The 18041-nt window shown below is 38.9% G+C and overlaps 1 protein-coding gene across 4 annotated transcripts in view; it reads left to right on the top strand.

Moving 5' to 3' along the window:
• Positions 1-9026, top strand: part of ADGRG6 (adhesion G protein-coupled receptor G6) — a 105468-nt gene extending 96442 nt beyond the window's left edge. For 2 of the 4 annotated variants that reach the window (XM_050316842.1, XM_050316841.1), the window contains 3 exons: positions 1104-1205; positions 3402-3554; positions 7809-9026. In XM_050316842.1, the coding sequence (XP_050172799.1) occupies positions 1104-1205; positions 3402-3554; positions 7809-7987 (434 nt within the window). In that variant the 3' untranslated portion in view covers positions 7988-9026. Of the gene's footprint in view, positions 1-1103; positions 1206-3401; positions 3555-3820; positions 5602-5667; positions 5715-7808 lie in introns of those variants that run through there. The other 2 variants (XM_050316843.1, XM_050316844.1) reach the window with 2 other exon arrangements.
• Positions 9027-18041: the final 9015 nt, after the last annotated feature.

Genomic DNA, 18041 nt, shown 5'->3' with positions numbered 1-18041 from the left:
AATGGTATTAGAGGAAGCCACTTGACCACAGTTGCCCACCTCATGTAGCATTTATTTGTGTTTAATATATAATCATGAGGGATTTGGCAGTAGCATTTTGCCCCCAGATGTTCAGCCTCAGATTGGCTCTCTCCCAGAGAATACAAGTAAAAAAGAATAGGCTAAGTGGGAGAACAGCGAAAGATTCCACAGACAAGGCTTGCCTGGGAAAAAAACAGGAGCATGTAAGATTTCCAACTACTATATTTAGCTCCAAAGTATGTCTGTAGAATGATGAAATTGTGCCACATGTCTTGCTAAGACCTACTTTATAACATGGTAGGATGCTTATCTCCTGTCTTGAAAATAAAAGTTTACAATTGCTTGAGAAAAAACAACTCTTCAAAAACATTCTTAAACACTTTTACTGCAATTGCATACACAAAACTTTGGAAGTTTGTAGCCAGACACCTGATTAGTTCTTGTGAACATATTCTTACCATTTTCATAATCATTTCAACTACATGCACGTGATGCACATAAATGCACGTGTGCTTTTTCAGGACACCTATTAATGCCATTTGCAAGACTTCTGGTTTTACAAGAATGCAGCCCACAGTTGAGTAGGTATGGAACAGAAGGAGATAAATTTTCTCCTTGCTCATAGCATAGTGTCTGTATTAACTTTGCAGTCTATCTCTTGCAGTCCTGTTGGTTGCAACATACTCATTTGATTCAAAGAAAAGCCCTTTTAATCATTTTCCTCTAAACCAAAAAAACCCACACCAAAACCAAAACAACCACCCAAAACAAAAACAAAAACCAACCAAACAAACAAAAATTAAAAAGTCAGCACAGAATTGAATCTATATGAACAGTGCCGATAAAATGGGTCCTATTCTCTGTATTCTGATATCCCAGACACCCACAGAGAAACTAGAGGATGGGGAAATTTTTAGTTAATTTCCATACCTCTTAAATGAGGCATAGATGACAATAACAAAATCTTAAAATTATTTTTTCTTTGCTTGTACTTCATAGACTTTTGATAATAGACTTTAGTTAATCTGTTTATCTGTTTATAAATACATGCTTAATTTGGTGTTTGTTTGCTTTTGTCACAGGTTTGTTTATATTTGTATTCCACTGTGCTATGAAAGAAAATGTGCAGAAACAATGGAGGAGACATCTCTGTTGTGGCAGATTCCGACTGGCAGACAATTCAGGTAAAAGCAATTCACTCTTTAGGTGCTGCAGTTGTCTTTAAAAGTCCACATAAACAGCTTGTTAGTTTCTTTTAATATAATGAAAGGTAAGACAAAGATGTGGAAAAATATATTAATCATAGGCTGTCACTTAAGTCAAGGCACTTTTCAGATTTCACTTCATAAGAATTCTCAAGTCTTTCAGTTTTCCACTGAAGGCAGCTGGTAAATTTTGTACTGCTATAAGCATGGTTTTGGAAGGCCCTTTGTGCCATGCAAAAAAAAAAAAAAGGATCCAGAGATTCAAACTCTGTCATTCAAAATCCATCTTACTCATTTTCTCCTGCATTAAAGTATGTTGACTGAATTATGTGAACTGATAGGCTGATGTAGGAGCAATTCTTAAAAGGCGTGTAGAAATACTCTGTCTTCTTTTACTTTTATGTTTGCCTTTTTAAACTATCTGTCCCTCACCATTTAATTCAGAAAGACCATTAGACACTCAGAAATACAGAAAATTCCTTAAGCAGAAGACTGATTAAGTTCCAGGGCTGGAGTTCAACTTTATGTGCAACACTCAGGGAGCAAAGAGAGCAGCTGGTTTGGACACGTAAAAGTAACACTTGGGCCACTGCATTTGTAGTTTCCTACATCTTTGGCCATCTTGGATGGCATTACACTACTGTGTTCAGCCAACTGGATTTTGCTTTGCTGCCTGATGTAGTGATTTGGACCATATAATTCTTTCTCCTATGGTTGCTGCTCAATGACCAGTGTTCAAATCTAGAGCTGATGTAAGGTGGCATGAGGTGGTGAGGAGGCATACTCATTATGGTAAGCCAGTCTATCCTGGGTAGTAACAGTGCTCCAGATACCTTTGTGTCCTTCCTTTCTTGGCATCCAAGATTTGTTTCAAGGTTTCAAGTAACTGCCTTGCTATCAAGACTTTTGCTTGTCTTGCTCTGTTTTGTTTAGGGAATACATTCTCATTGTACACTATAAAACATTTATACTTTCATTTTGTACTAAGAAAACTTGATTCATTATGTCAAATAGTTAATACAAATTGGAAAAATCATATTCATTCTGATCAAACATCCAAATTGTTTCATATGTTCAGCTTCTGTGTGGTTTATGCTGTAACTCCTGAACTGAAAAACACAGATGGATCAAATTATTTCAATTTTTTTTTATACTGCTGTTGGGCAGCTTGTGGGCATGATAGAAACAAAAACATGAGGGATTGAATACTTTAGTAGTATAGTTAATGTGATGCCATTATGCCTAGCATTAACCAGTCAATCTCCACGAGCTGGTTTTAATCGCCATGAATCTGACACCATTTTCAGGCAGAATAGTGAAATCTAAGTCAAATATGAACTTGCATACCTAAACCCTATAGCAGCGATTTGGGATAAAATGGCCTCTTTGGTTTGGACTTCTTTTCCGTTTTGTGAATTTCGTTGAAGCACAGGGAGTAACAGCAAAGTGACTCAAATGTGAAACTTCCTGCACTTACCTGCAAGTATCTGACACAGAAGTAGTTAGATACTTTTATTCTACGGATATTGGGACACACTGTTGAGTTTTTCAGTTGTAGTTTTCCTCACTCAGTTTATTAGTATTAGTTACTTAATTTGATATTTTAAGTTGTTCCAGCATAAGAGCCTATTGTGTTAATGGTTTGGACAAAACTCTTTAAATGGGAATGACTAAATAAATAGTGTTAAATAATAGTGCACCAATACACTAAACAACCAGCTGAGAATCTGTTATTATGTAATATCTATGTCAGCAAATCAAGCCCTTAGATGGTAAGATCACTGTAAATGTTGCACTCCATCCCTTTAGATTTTGCTCTTCAGGTCATGAAAATATGATATCCTTATACGGCTACAGAGCTTCTCTGCTCTCCTGTATCCAGGAAAGCTAGGCCTTACTTGCAGTTCTAGTCTAACTAATCTAATCTAATCTAATCTAAATGATTGTTAGAGTGCTAGAGCCACCAATTTTTCACTATTGTGCTAGAATAAATTAAGTTGGAATAATTTGATGATTCTTAAGAACGAAAGAGGCTACCTAACAGGAGAAGGAAAGGCTGTTTGTTGTAAGCAATATTAAGAAATGCATCTGTTACCTGAAATAATCATAATTGAATAAATTAGGCATTTAGTATCTATGGTAGTTATTTATGTAAAACTTTTCAATCATTTTTAGATTGGAGCAAAACAGCAACCAATATTATAAAGAAGAGTTCTGATAATCTTGGGAAATCCTTATCCTCTAGTTCCATCGGCTCCAATTCAACCTACTTAACATCCAAATCAAAATCTACAACAAATACATACTGCAAACGAAACAGCCATACAGGTGAGTTCTTGCACTGTGTGCAAGTGTGTCTGTGAATACATAGTTTCATATTAAAGGTACAGTAGTTGTTTCTACCCAAAGTTTAGTGTGAGAAAATGTCATCAATTTGTGTAGTGTATTCTTAAAATATATGTTACTGTTTAATAAGAATCATTACCTAACATACAATGCATCCAATATATAGTTCTGACCTTGGTATGTTCCCATACTAAATAAAGTAGGTGTGATGAAAGCAAATCTTCCTTATTATCCTATTGTAAACACAGGGTAGCCAAAGCACAGAGCGATGACGTTCATCACCCAAGGTAACATGAAAGCTGGCAGCACAGCTGGAAATAGGAATCAAGTCTTCAGAGTCCAAGTCCACAGCTGATTCACTTGGTTAAACTCCTTCCATCTAACTGTAAAACATTAATGGGTAAAACGACAAATGGAGCCTACGTGGAAACAGATATTGTGTTCCTAGATTATGCATTGTCTTGCCCTTCTGCAAATAGCATGCCATATCTACTGCTTATTTATTTAGATGTCAATGGTATATGTAATAAAAGGCATCATCTGTATTCCACTCATACCATGAAAATGTGCTCACTTTAAGAAGACTTTAAGGAAGCAAAGAAAGAGAGGAGCGGGAATGATTTGCAAGTTTGGTTATGTCTGAGATAATATTTCAGAAAATCATTTATATAGTTCACTTTTTTTTTCGTTACTCTGTTTTAGTGAACTCCTGTTTTTGTCCTGTGTAAGTCACATAGCATTATTACAGAATACTCTATTATAAACATAGTGGTAATAAAATCTGTGCACATATTTAACCCAAAGATGTGTTTACTTGCTTTAAAATATTTATTAGAAACAGTGTTTATATATGAAGTAGATGATTTTACTAGAATGAAAGTTATGTTATTTCTTAAGTATAAATTGTTTTATTAAGTCTCCAGTGTCTCTCTTATGATGGTACACTCTCTTTTCTTGATACATGGCATAGTTTCCAGGAAATGTCTTGGGTTTTTATTGATGATCATTGCCTGATTTGATTAGGCACACCATTTTTGTCTAGAAATCTCCTTTTTTAAAGAATTACATTGCTATTTTCTCAGTGACCAATATTCATTGCATCCATTAACAAGAGAGATTGCACATCAGATATTATAAGAGTTTAAAATCTTTTTGGTTATGGAGAATGTCCATGTATCTTAGAAATTGCCGGATAACACCTGAGCTTGCTCTCAGGACTGCCATTCACAACTGTGCTGGGAGCACACAGCTCGTGCCTGCCTCCCTAGGCTGCCTGTCTTTGCTGCCCTGTCAGGTTTGGTGTGCAGTGCACCCAGCTGTCCTGATCAAGCTGTCTTCACCTCTTCCCTATGAAGGGACACTTCTACCAGCAGTCTTCCACAAACAGCATCCTTAATATCCACTAATCACAGTGCTACTGTTGATTTTGATAGTAGAGGAAGACAGCCTCGTGCTCTGCAGACAGAGAATTCCCATTTGTACTCATGGCAGATCAGTTTTTAGACCCTTAGTCTTGGGATTAATGATAAAAATACACTTAAATGTTTTGTTGGACTTGGGACTTTTTATCAGGTTGACAAAAAGACTTAGGGCTGGAGTTTTTGCAATGTGTTCTTGAAGCAAAACAAAGAAACTGTACCAGATAGGAAGTAGTAAGTTAAAAGAAACTTGCTCATACACTTTTTTCAAAAATTAGGAGCTTAATCCCATGCATAAATTGTTCCTAAAAGGGATTTTAGTTGGCATTGTAGTCAAAATTTGTAATGTAAAGGTTTATTAGGCATGAAAGGAATATGACAGTTTTTCTTTAATTTTTAAAGTTTTAATGCATCTTGCTTTAATCTCTAAAAATACACATCTCATGATACTTCACAGGAATTTTTGCTAACATATACTGGCGTATCTTCTCATGTGTTAAAATAATAAAAAATAAAATTCAGATTCTGGTTTTTAATACAGCTGAACTTCTCAGTTTGATGACTTAGCTAAATTGCAGGCAAATAATGTAATAGCTGCATGTCTTGGCAAGTCTTGTTAATATGGGTATAATGTGCTCCCTGGAATTGACACAAGCATTCATGTGTTTGTGGTATAGATAATGTCTTCTAAGGCCCTTTCCTCACCAGTGGTGGAGCATTACAGGTAAAGTGAGAATTGCTTTTGTTGAATGCATGGTTGAAACAGGGTGGAGGGATGCTTCTTGCATGATGTCCTCATTGACACAAAGGTTTTTGCTAATCAGAAACACTGCTTATTTCTCACTATTACATCTTACTCCATTGATGCTGAATCAAAGGATAAGCATGCTTCAAACTTCGGGTGTCTGCACTCTGCATGGGGCATAGAGCATTTGGAAGATACCATTTTAGAAAACAGACCATGTCCTGACATTAGTGCTTGTGTAGAGTAGTCTGGGTAAAGGAAATTGTCCTGAAACACCCATACACAAAGCATACATTAAAAGCAAAACCAATCTGATCGAGTTCCAGAAGATTTGTTAGTATTTGTAAAAGTTATCACAGGATTTTAAGATAATGTATTTCTATTTGGTCTGTGGCCATTATCAGATTAGTCTTTTTTCTTTTTATATCCAGTCACACCCAGAATAACTCTGAGTGACAAGATGTGTATGCCTGAAAGCCACCCTGTGAACTGCTACTTGAATGTAGAAAGCACCAACACAAATATTGGGTGGACCCTTATGAGTGGACAAAAGAGGTTACTTCAGCATCTTGTGCCCCAGCTGTCTACAAGCTTGAAACAAACTACTTGCAGATAGTACTTAAATACCCTATGCAACACCTCTGTGAATGAGAAGTTAAGATTATCTCTGCAGAGAATTTGCTGATACAACTCCCATTTACTGCAGTGATACATGATTTTAATCCTGTACTTAGGTGTGAAGCCATTGGTTAGTAAATGCATACATTTGAAAGGCACAGAGTACCCAGAAATTTGCTACAGGACATGGACTTATTCACTGCAATTCATGGACATTCTTGAGTGCTTTGAAAAAATCATCCCAATATGCCTGAACATGCCTGTTTCTGTTTTCATGAGTGAAACCATTCTCATTTCTCAGTCTGCAAGCCATTTCTCCTTTGCAGCGCTTTATACTCTTTTATGGCTTGATATCATGACTTCTGCAGGGGCAAGTTGCTGTTTATTTTCAGTTAATTTATTTCTAAGAAAAAAGGTTTTATTAAATTGTACTTGAAGTAATAAGCTTAATTCTTAAATGATCCTTTAACAATGAATTTTTGAAGGTGATTTCACCAAGGTCTTGTGAACAGCAGTCAGAAATGTCACTGGTAGAAAACATTGCTTCCCAGGGTACTCCACCTTACTGTCAGCTTGCAGTGATCCAAACCTTACCTGGAATAAAGTTCCAGCTTTATTCACTAAGTGGAAGATATAAGAAAGAAAGCTCATTAAAACAACATCCTTGAGAAAATGAGAGACAAGCTCTCTCCTTCTCATTTCTCACTACATGAGCTCTACCTACTGACCATTCTCTGAACAGCACTTATGTTAGCCACTGGAGCAGACTTTCCCAGTCTGACTGGGAATTGCCTTGCTCCTTTTTCTCTTCACCCTTGGCTTATAGTTCATGGACTCTGAAGGAATGCCTGGGTTTTGCATCTTTTTCTCTCCACAATTGTTCAGTCTCTACTCTCCACATTATGGAAAAAAAAAGGTGATGCTAGACAAGCACAAAGTTTAGGCCAGTTTCAGTTCTTGTTATCTGCTTTAAGATGCAAGACATCTCCTGCTTCATTCTGCACAGGTTATATTATGTCTGTACGTAGTTCAGCATCTCCACCGTTGAAATAATTAAATCTGTTTACTGTCATTTTCCAATACTGTATTACATGGAGATACTATTTATAGAGGTCACCACTATTCCTGTGTATCAAAATGTTTTTGGTTTGCAAGATGCAAAGCATCAACAGTAAATTAATATATTAAAAAGTCATAGGAGTCAGTTACACTTTAGGCAAAAGAATAGGGGATAATTTCAAGAAATACCTGAAAGGTCTGCCCACAAAACCAGTCATCTCAAAAGAATTTAGAAGAAGCAATGTCAAGTCAAAAAGTTCTTTGCTGGCTTTTAGGGCAGTAATTTCATTCAGCAGTAGTGGCAATTGAAAGCATATCTATGTGGAAGTGACACATCTCTTAACAGTGAGTTTGCTTAAGAGGCCCTAACTTCTTGTTGCTTTTTCCTCCTCCTAGAGAATGTTTTTCTTGACAAGCCATCTTCAAAATTTGCCCAAGAGGATGGAGAACAGACATCAATCATCCCCGTCCACCAGGTTATTGACAAGGTCAAAGGATATTGCAATCCTCACTCCGACAACTTCTATAAAAATATCATCATGTCTGACACATTTAGTCGTAGCACAAAGTTCTAACTGGGCTTCTGATTTATTTTCTTTTTAATCAAAGGAAGATAAAAAGTCTGCCTGCAATTGAGAATAGTGGATGTCATAAAATGTGACCTGTTTAGTTATTTTTTCCCCAGTTTATAATGCTCTCCGGTTAACAGCTTCCACTTAAGGACTGATTTCTCTACCTTCTTACTGTTGTGGAAGAAGACAATTTTCCACCATGGTATTGAGCTAATTTTAAGTGTGTGCTGGCCAACATGATGCCTGGACAGCTAATTGTAATCCTGTGCAAGTATTTTTTAAGGCTAAAGAACCACAAGCCTAACTTTAAATTATAAAGTCCAAAGAGAAATAAGTCATGACTCCTGGAGAAAATAGCAGACATCTCACGCAGTACAGGCAAGCTTTCATTGAACAGTTTACTGGTGTTCTTTTTCATTTGAAAAATATTCATTTTCCCTATGACACTTGTTAGATTCTTGCTTCTTGACTGTCTAGTGCTGACTGTTCTTTATTCAGAAGTGAATAAAACCCTTACACCAGTTAGGGTTTTCAAACCGTATTTGACTAAATAGACCTAATCATGCAAAACAGTATGTGCTGTAAATTCAGGCCATTTTGTATCCATCTCTAAAGAAACACAATTTAAACAAAGTCAGTGTTTCAGCATTTCTTGATTGGTATGTGTGAAATGCAGCATTTCCCATCACAAGTCTATGTTTAATGTTCTTTTTCACAAAACAAAATAGAAGACATTCAACTACATATAGATCTACAAATGTATATCTAGAACTGTCTCCACACATTCTTTGTAATAATGCATACTGTAAATATGACAGAGAAAACCACAAAGTATACCACAGACATTCTAAAAAAATGGATGGTGCTAAAACTTAATCCTAAGTATTTAAATACAAGGTGAATTCCTTGTAAACCCAGGAGTTCGTCAGTCTCTGTATTTCAGACATACTGTATGTATAGACACCTCCATCAGATGGCATTGCAACATTAGATTAACCTGGATACATTTACCAATAATAAATAAATAACATCTTCCCAGGCACCTAATGTTTCCAGGCATCCCTGTTGGATGACTTGATTGAGGTTGTTGGAGGCACAGAGTTTAAACAGTGTTCTGGCAATATTAGGGAATTTACATTGTTATACTGTGTCCACAGCGACTGAGGGGGTGGTGGGGCATATATGCAGAAAATAGACAAGAGCATAAAATGCTTACTTGTTTAATCTTTATAAATATATGACATATTAGCATTTGGCCATGAGTGGCAAAAGGGCACCTCTCCTCATTAATCGTTTCATCCAATGACAGGCTTTATAAAAATTGTAGCTGCACACATTCCTGAAGGCATGCACTGAAACATCACAGGTATTTTCAAGTACTGTTTTCAGAGGAGAGTGTCCCTTAATGGAAGCTTTCATTTTTAAAATTACTTTTTTTTAACCAAATTATTTTTAGGCAAATATTTAATCATTTACATTCAGAAGGTGACCAGAAAGTTGTGCTGAGATTTTTCAGTTGCCAAGCCGGTGGATGCTCAGTGATTAGGGATATGGATTTGTGCTTCCTCTGCTCTTTGCACATGCTTTTGTGTGCAGAGATCATTTAATGCTGTGACGGCACAAGTGGCATATTTTCCCTAGCTGCAGACACCTGGTGGGAGGAGGATGTCCTAATGGTATTCTATCCAGAAACACTGCTGTTGCTACATGGGCCTTAACGAAACCTCAGTCTTGCAACTGCAGATACTTACGGGGTGGTATGAATGAAAGTCAATCCAATTCACTTAAAATGTAATTAATAACAGGGATGAGTGTTGTCAGATATCTTTAATAAGTGAAATAATCTAGGGAGAGATTATGTACAAGCATTTACTGAACTTATATTTTATCATCCCACCTGCTTAACTACTGTAGATAATAGTGTTCACATAGCAGCTTACTGTGAGATTTCTACCTGATCAGGGTGTTCGAAAGTGAAGAGAAGGAAAACCAAACATTCCTGAAAAAATGAGGAATCAATAAAACATAAGTAAAATAAAAATATCAGTAAAACATAAACATCAGTAAAATATAAATGAAAAGAAAACACAATATCCTGAATGAAGCTGAGCTGTAACCTATCAGTTTAATGTACAGCTACCTATATTTTTGCTGAATTAAGATTTTTTCCTTTTTTTTTTTTTACTACCATGTAGTAATTTTAAACTGTCTATGTCAGTTAGATGCTCTTGAGTGCTCTCAATTCTACAGTGTAAAGCTTCTGTTTTGTAGTTGACATGCTGTAACCTCCCTTGTATATATTTATTTATTTGTGAGGTTAAATATGTCAAATATATTCAGTTCTGTAATGACTGTTATTGTTACCTTAAAACTAGGTTTATGCTTTATCATAGAAGAGGGAAAGAATAATTTCTTATATATGTTTTTTCTAAACACCATGTGAAACAATTTACTGTAGTTCTATCTTTTACAAATATAAGGAAACATGCTGATCTAATTTGTAATACTAGTCAGTGAAATGTAGTGTAACAGGTTTGAAGATGGACTAAAGTGGAAAGAAATCTTTTCAAGTAAACAGTTTTGATGTTAGTGTTCCAAATAATTAAAGTCTTTTAATAGTGGATGGTTTACTTTTATTTTTCTTTTTCATTTTTTAATGTCAAAAATTACACAGTGGAATTCTGGAAAATGATCTTTTGTTTATTAAGTACATGAGACAGGTACACGCCTAGCCAAAATGTTGGAAATAAATGTGCAAGACTAACTCCATCTCATCAGAGGAACACATTTTGCAGAATACGCCTTTCCCTTCTGTAATTTACTCAATGACACATTCAGTGAATGATCGAGAAGTTATGCAAGCTCATTTATTTATGGTAGCATAGAAATGAAAGGAAAATCAAGGCAACCGACAACATTCTGGGATGATCTTTTAAAGTTATACAAATGAATAATCTAAAACTCAGGAGTTATTTCTTTTGATATGTTTCATTGAACATGTAGTCATACTTTGATCACTACTGAAATATTTTCTTCAGCCAATCACTTGATTAGTGATTACTAATCTATAAACAATAAATGTCACACACAAAGGGTCTACCTTTAAGGAATATAGAAATCTGTTGAAACGTGTTAGATCTGTATTTAAGTCTCATCTTAGAAAATGCACAAAATATTAAGATTTAGCAGTAATATTTTTTAGAAAGCATTAAAAAAACCCTATGGGATAGGTGGCATTTATTAATGAGGACACTGGGCATACCTGTTTATGGTCTGTCCATGTGTGTCTGTGGACAGTGAACACTACCCCTGAGATTTATGCCTTGAACAGTGTGGGAAGGAGCCCGGTTTTTTTTTCAAAGTAGGATCTTGGCAGATGCCAAACTTGTGAGGAGTGATTTGCAGCGTTTGGAGGTGGATTTATTTTTCTCCTCACTTCATCACTTTTTAAATACCAAGAACAATTTTATTTTAATCTTCTACTGTTAACAGCTTCCTACTGTAACCCATTGAGTTACATAAAATGCCACTTCATTTTATTGCTTTTGAAAGGCTGATCTATAATCAGACACGTCTGTGTAACCACAGGGACAGCTACGGAGTTGCAGGGCAGCAATGTGTCATTCATGGAGTCATTATAAAAAGTTTTTATGCATTTACTATATATAAAGATGTAAACCCGTATATGGGTCAGCAAATTAGGCAAAGGGCTTTGAAGTTAATGTCAGGGAAGTCAATCATGCAAACCAGTCTGTGGAGCCAACATTTCCTGCCCAGCACTCCAGCGGCCGCTATGCCAGGGAGGCTTTCCTCTTCACCCTCCACGTAGCCAGTCTTTGGTTACTCGGTCCATTTAATTTTCTGATCTCCTGTCTCCATTGTGACACTTCCATCCTCAGGACAATCATTTACTATAGTGCTAGGGAAAGGGGAAAAGAAAAAAGAGGAAGGGAAACTGGGAGGGAAAGCAGAGAAAGGGAAGTTGTCAAGGCCTGCTCTGCATCTTCGTGTACTTTCAATGGGATTTCTTGCCCCTTCCTCAGGATATGTCACCCTGACCAGCAATGGAGGCAGGCCGTTGGAGTAGGTGGAACACACAGCCATTTGTGCATCTGTCAGAGAAAACTAGTATTTTGGACCCTCCAGCTTAAAGCTGAAAATCTGTCATGATTCTTCAAGGCAACAACTCCAGAATTTCCATGCTTGGAGACTAACCTTGTAATAAGACCTCTGTAGTTCAGGAAGAAACTAATGCCCCTCATGATGAGAAATCAGTCTGATAAACACCACACCAGGAATAGCTAAATAAATCTCCTGGAAACCTTTACTGGCAAGATAGCCCTTCCTCAAATACATCTGCTGACTCAAAGCCCATGCTGCTCTTAGTCTCATTAGATTAAGTCCATATTTAGTACTCATGAGGAGTGCACATTGAGAGGATGTCCATATGGATAGTATAACCACAGCTATCTGACAGCAGTTTGAGTGATATGGTTTTCTCAAGGTGCATTGAGTGATCTTTACTTTACAAAATAAATGCCAATTTGACTCTTTAGCATGCAACAGCCTAAACTGGGCACATTTTATCCAGACTTTTCTAGTAAGGATTCTCAAAAAATATAGCTTTAGGTAGAAAAGCGTTTTCAAAAATCCCAAGTGTATTCCATGTATGAAGCTTAGAAGAAAGAGCAAATACTGATAACTCTGGTGTGATGTTTTCTTCCACTGCAAGGTTTTTCCCATCCTGGGAGCCCTCCAAAATGAGGGAAGAAGTCAGACGTGGTAAGGGAGTGCATGCTGCTCTGCCCTGCAGGCTAGATTTTACTGCCTAGCCCTGCAGGCTAGATTTTACTGCCTACTCTGGTTTTATTTTCTGCTCGCCTGGCTTGTGCTTTTCCAGCAGAGGGCAGTGGCATATTTCTAATTGCAAAGCTGTTAAAATCCAGTGAAAAATGCAGAAAGGTTCTTCCATATGCACACTGGCGCAGAGATAAGTAGGAGAGTTCATACCAGGTTTGTCTGTTATTTAGCAACTGGTTACATCACCGGAAAAAGCAAACACTGCATTCAGGGAAGTGAGGGGAGAGAGCTGTCTGCCTGCATTTGGGCGTATTTAGTGGAAAGAGCAATAGGGAGAGTCTCTGTATTTTCTCTGCCGGTTGCTACATTTTCTCCTTTTTTTGCTCTGAAGGGATGCATGGAATTAGCAACTGCTACACTGTTGTCAGCTGAGCAAACAGAACCTGCCTCACAATTTCAAGTTTGTACACTGGCTTATTCCAGTACTGGGCAAATGATTTGATCTGCAAGGATGCCAGCCTGTGACTCAGAAATTCACTGTATGCAAAATTGTCCAGGGAGGAAAAAACCCCAGCAGCATATTCCTTCCTCTTGGCACACATTACCCAGTCAGCTCAAGCACGGTGCAGAACTGCTGGGCCACAAACTCAGCTGTACAGCTGCCCCATGGCCATTCCATTGTAGGGCAGGACTGACCAGAAAGATGCTCCATCGGAAAATGGCACCATGTTGAAATTAATATGTCTAGTCTGCAATTTTGGACTCTCACTGGCATGTCCCTCTGATTCCACACATGCACCAGCACCAAGCTAAGGGAAGAGGAGTGGTCTGAAGTAGATGGGGGAAGGGGTGGGGGGCAGGGAAGGACATGACCTAGTTTAGCCTCACGACCCAGTCTGGGATCACTAACTCTTCCTGGAGGCAGCTCACAGGCATGTCTACTGTGCCTGTGGGAAGAAGGAGCAGTAGGAAGGGAGGCCCAGGAACAGCCAGGACTTGGTGTACAGAGCAGGGCACAAGACTAGTATGGCAGATGTCATGACACCACCGTTTCCTCAAAATACTTGTGTTGTTGGTATTGCACAAGTTCACAGTCACAGCATAGCTGTGCTACTGGCACATCAACTTTTGGTTACCTTACACAAGTATGGCTCTGCACAAGGCCAGAGCCAGCATGAGCTCCCCAACATTTTTGTCCTCCCTAAAACCAGTGCTCACTTCCCAGGAAAGCAGACATGCTAGTATGCCTCTCAGTCTGGCTGCAAACATCTCCTTGCTCAGACATGATCATTTTGTAGAATTATCTGAGGTGCAGGGTGATCTGGGGTTTATGCAGCACTATCAGGTCATAGAGCCATAACTGAGAGCGTACAATGGAATACTCAAGAAAGGAGGGCAAGCATGGGAAACCAGCACTTGCAAAAGGTTTTCAGGGGCACTGGGTCACAGGGTCTGAAATACTGTGGTTTTCCATGCAGAGTGCAAATCAAAGAGCTCTCAGAGGAGTTTTGTGTGTGTTTGCAGAGGTCCAGGCTGAACTCTGCAGGGAGGGCAGCTCAAGGGGATGTAGCTCCAGCAGCCTTGCTGGACCTCAACACATGGGTGTCTTCTTCATCCTTCCTTTGGTGTAGCCTAGAGTCCGTGGTAACTATGGTGCAAGATTTGAAGCAGTATGGCTAATACCTCTTGCATGTTAGCAAGACGTGTTCAAGGAGACTGGGACTTATTAAAATGGTAGTTCAAAGCAGCACCCACCCCTTGCTGTAGTTAAGTGGCAGCTCTTACCAGAGATGAGGAACTTACCTTTATTTTAGCTGGATTAGCTCCTCAGATATTTGCACCCATTTTAGCCAGAGGCGTGGTGATGTGAGTCTGTCATGGTATTCCTGATCTGGCAGGGCAGAACTGAGAGAAAAGGCAAATGCACATTTCATTGCAGAAAAGATCAGTCAGAAAAAGATCAGCACAGGCAGAAGCAGCCTGTCCCTGAGAGTGTGACTGTTGGATACTGTTGCTGGGTAACAGCCAGTTGATTTTAACGCATTCTGCTCTTTTATTCTCATTGATTTTTAAGTGTCTTCCAAAGATGGGCCTTTTTCACTTGGCCTTTTGCTTTCACCCAAACCAAAGCAAATAGGCAATCCTCTGATCATATTTTTTCCTACCAGATGCTGTATATGAAGTTTCCTATATTCAGGCAAAGAAAGCTTCTCACTGCAATCAGATTGGACATCACTTGGAAACTAGTGTAAGGATAATCTACCAATTGCCTCCTGAACAAGGCAAAGGTGAAGATGTCCTACTGAAGCACCAGAAGACTTTCAGGACAGAGAAGACCCTCTGTCTGGAGGTGTCTAAAACCAGGCTGAACCTGGGCTTCCTAAACCCACTCTTCATTGGTGCCACCATGAACACCAACAGCAGTATCAGATGACACACAGAGACAACCTCCTGCCCTGTGATGATCCTCTTTAATTTCATGTCACTATTTTTACTAACACAGCACCTTGCCTGAGGAGGAAGGTGCTCCCACAATAAATTCATCAGTGTTTTCTCACCTCAGCTTACCTTCTTCTCCCCTCCAATTTCTCAGCTGCAAACCCTTTGTCCATAACAACTGCCTCATCCACCAAATAGCTTCACCCTCCCTAACAAGAAGCCCAGAGCCATCACAGTCCACGCTGCCATTAATCACTTCATTCGCTAGCTTCCCTCCACTGCAGCAACAGCCCATCCCTTCACTTACAAAAACATGTTGCTGTAGGTTTAAAGCAGAGATGACCACAACAGCAACATCTCTCAGCTCTTGAGCAGCCTGGCCCTGGTACGGTGCTGTGGGGTAGAGGTCAGCAGTAACCTGCATGTGTGCCAGAGGAGCATGTGCCGGCACCATTGCTACACCGCCTATGAGCCCTGGTCTCTTTTAGAGGTGGGCTGCAAACCCTCTGAGTTAGGTTTAGGCATATGTATCTCTGGGTTGATTTTGACAGAGGTACATTTACCTTAAAAACAAGGGGGAGGGGGCTGGAATAGACACCCTCCTGAGAACCTTTCTGGTTCCATTTTCCTTTTTCATTATTATTTTGCTCAGATTAACCTCCAGTATAGGCTTGTGTGGGCTTTTTATACTAGAAACCGGGGCTTGTCTCTGTCACCTTTATGAACTGGGTTAAATTTGTGCCAGAGCTTCAGGTGTCTGATTCACTTCTTAACCTTTGTGCTAAATTCATGCAGTTGCCTGTGGGAGCATGGCAGCTGGCACCTCCCTTGACTCTGCCAGTAAAATCTACAGGGCCTTTATTTCCCACTTAAAAGAAATACATCCACTGCTGAAAACACTGCAAATGACATTTCAGTGTTTTCTTTTGGTTAGGCTGAAAAAAGAAGGTGAGAAAGAACCTTCAGGGGTAATGTACAGATGATGAAGTTTACCTCTAACTGTTGAGTTTACTCTAAAGTTGACATTTGCCAGGGATGGCAAGAATTAACTTCTCAAACACTTAGGCAAGCAGGCACAGGGTCTGCTGCAGTGGCCCCTGTTTAAGAAGCCATTTCAGCAGGCAGTGGGATGGGAAGGATCTAAGGAACAACACATATTGGTACCACATGCTTAGACAGGAATACCCCAATGCGCATACACACGTCTCAGAGAGGTCTGAAAAATGGGCCATGTGTTTGTTCTCTGCTTTTTTTTCTTAACTGCTATGTAAACAATCCATTACAAAAGTAAAAGACTAGCTGCAGTTGTACGAAAGTCAAGATAAAGAAACAGTTTTCCAGGATATTTGCAAATAAATGTATCAACCTAATTCCATATTTAGACATTAAATTAAATGGCTTGATTTTTGTTATTTTTCATACCATAGGAAAAAAAATTCTCCCTTTGACAGAGAGTCTTTCCTCCTTAGATTGTAATCTCTACCTAACAGGGAGTTTTATGCATACAAACCTTGAATTGCCTTAGCACATACAAATCATGACAGTTTTGGCTGCCTGACGGTAGGAGCTGCAGTGGCTTATTCTTTTAAACCAGACATTTCAATGTGTGTTGACCAGCCCTGCAATTGTGATTGGCATGTGGTTGCTTTCAACCAGCTTGTTTCTCCCTTGGCTGGCACAATGCCAAGAGAAGCATTTTAATACTAAGGTGGATGTGGAAAAGTAGCAGATGCGATAGCTGAGGAACAAAAAAAATACTGTTTTATTGAAGTGTTTTGGCCCATTCACCTGTTCCAAATAATTACCGGTGACTAAGTGCCTGAGTTCAGAAAACAAAGGTTGCTTGTCTTGCACAATTTGTCCAGTTTGGGATGGATAGGGTCCACTTAATCAGCATCCACATGTAAGATTCTTACCTTACTCACAGAAAGTTTTCTTCATATCAGCTAAAACAGGATCAATCTGCTTTAACTCTTTTGCCATACACTTGTGGTTTATCTATTAAGCCACGCTGTATAGGAGGATGAGGAACATCAGCTTCACTCAGATTAATCATAGCCCTCTTACTTTCCTCAGATGAAGGGCTCAGCCTGAGTCTAGTGTTGTGCATAGTCTCCCTGTATATTTTTTGGTTTTCTAGCGTGGATGTCCTTTCAATGGGGCATTGGAGCTGTGGTTCCCCATAATTTGTTCATGTATTGCAACAAAAATGCACAGTGTCTGTGGATTATCCACTTTAACATTTTAGCAGGATCCATTTAGCTGAACAGCAATAGCTTTTAAATTCAGGTGGTTTTATGACATATATTTTCACTGTGGAGGTAGCAGAAGCTTAAAGCTGTGGGTGGATTGCTTCACCACGTGTTATCTCCTTGGCTGACCTCTCACATCCACAAAGTTTGACCTCTTTTCTCAAGCACTCAGCCCTCCCTTTCTATAAATCTTGGGGCTCAGACTTGCAATGAAGTTATTGCCATTTAAAACATTTACCCTGTCCTCCTGAGTCATCAGGACAGTCAAGGTGAAAATTTTTCATCCACCTCTTTTTCTCTCTAACATGTTTTACCTGTCAGTTGCAACAAGTTAAGAATTGTGCTAGCAGCTGCCAGTCCTCACTCAGCTGATGCACACTGAGTTGCTGTAACAGAGCTATGTGCTCCAGACCTGAATGCACTGATTTATTAAGCGTGACATGCTACTGATGACTTCTTCTTCTGCCTATGAGTCAGGGTATAACCAGCTGTATAAAAACCGATAAATGATTGCTTGTCTTTGCAACGATTTTGGTCATAAGAATAAATTTCAGAGTGGATGAATG

This window comes from Myiozetetes cayanensis, unplaced genomic scaffold, assembly GCF_022539395.1.
Source record: "Myiozetetes cayanensis isolate MyiCay16 unplaced genomic scaffold, myiCay2020 scf2-11, whole genome shotgun sequence".
In the NCBI taxonomy this organism is placed as follows: domain Eukaryota; kingdom Metazoa; phylum Chordata; class Aves; order Passeriformes; family Tyrannidae; genus Myiozetetes; species Myiozetetes cayanensis.
The sequence above is the reverse complement of the archived record's forward strand: the minus strand, read 5'-3'. Positions and strand labels throughout refer to the sequence as shown.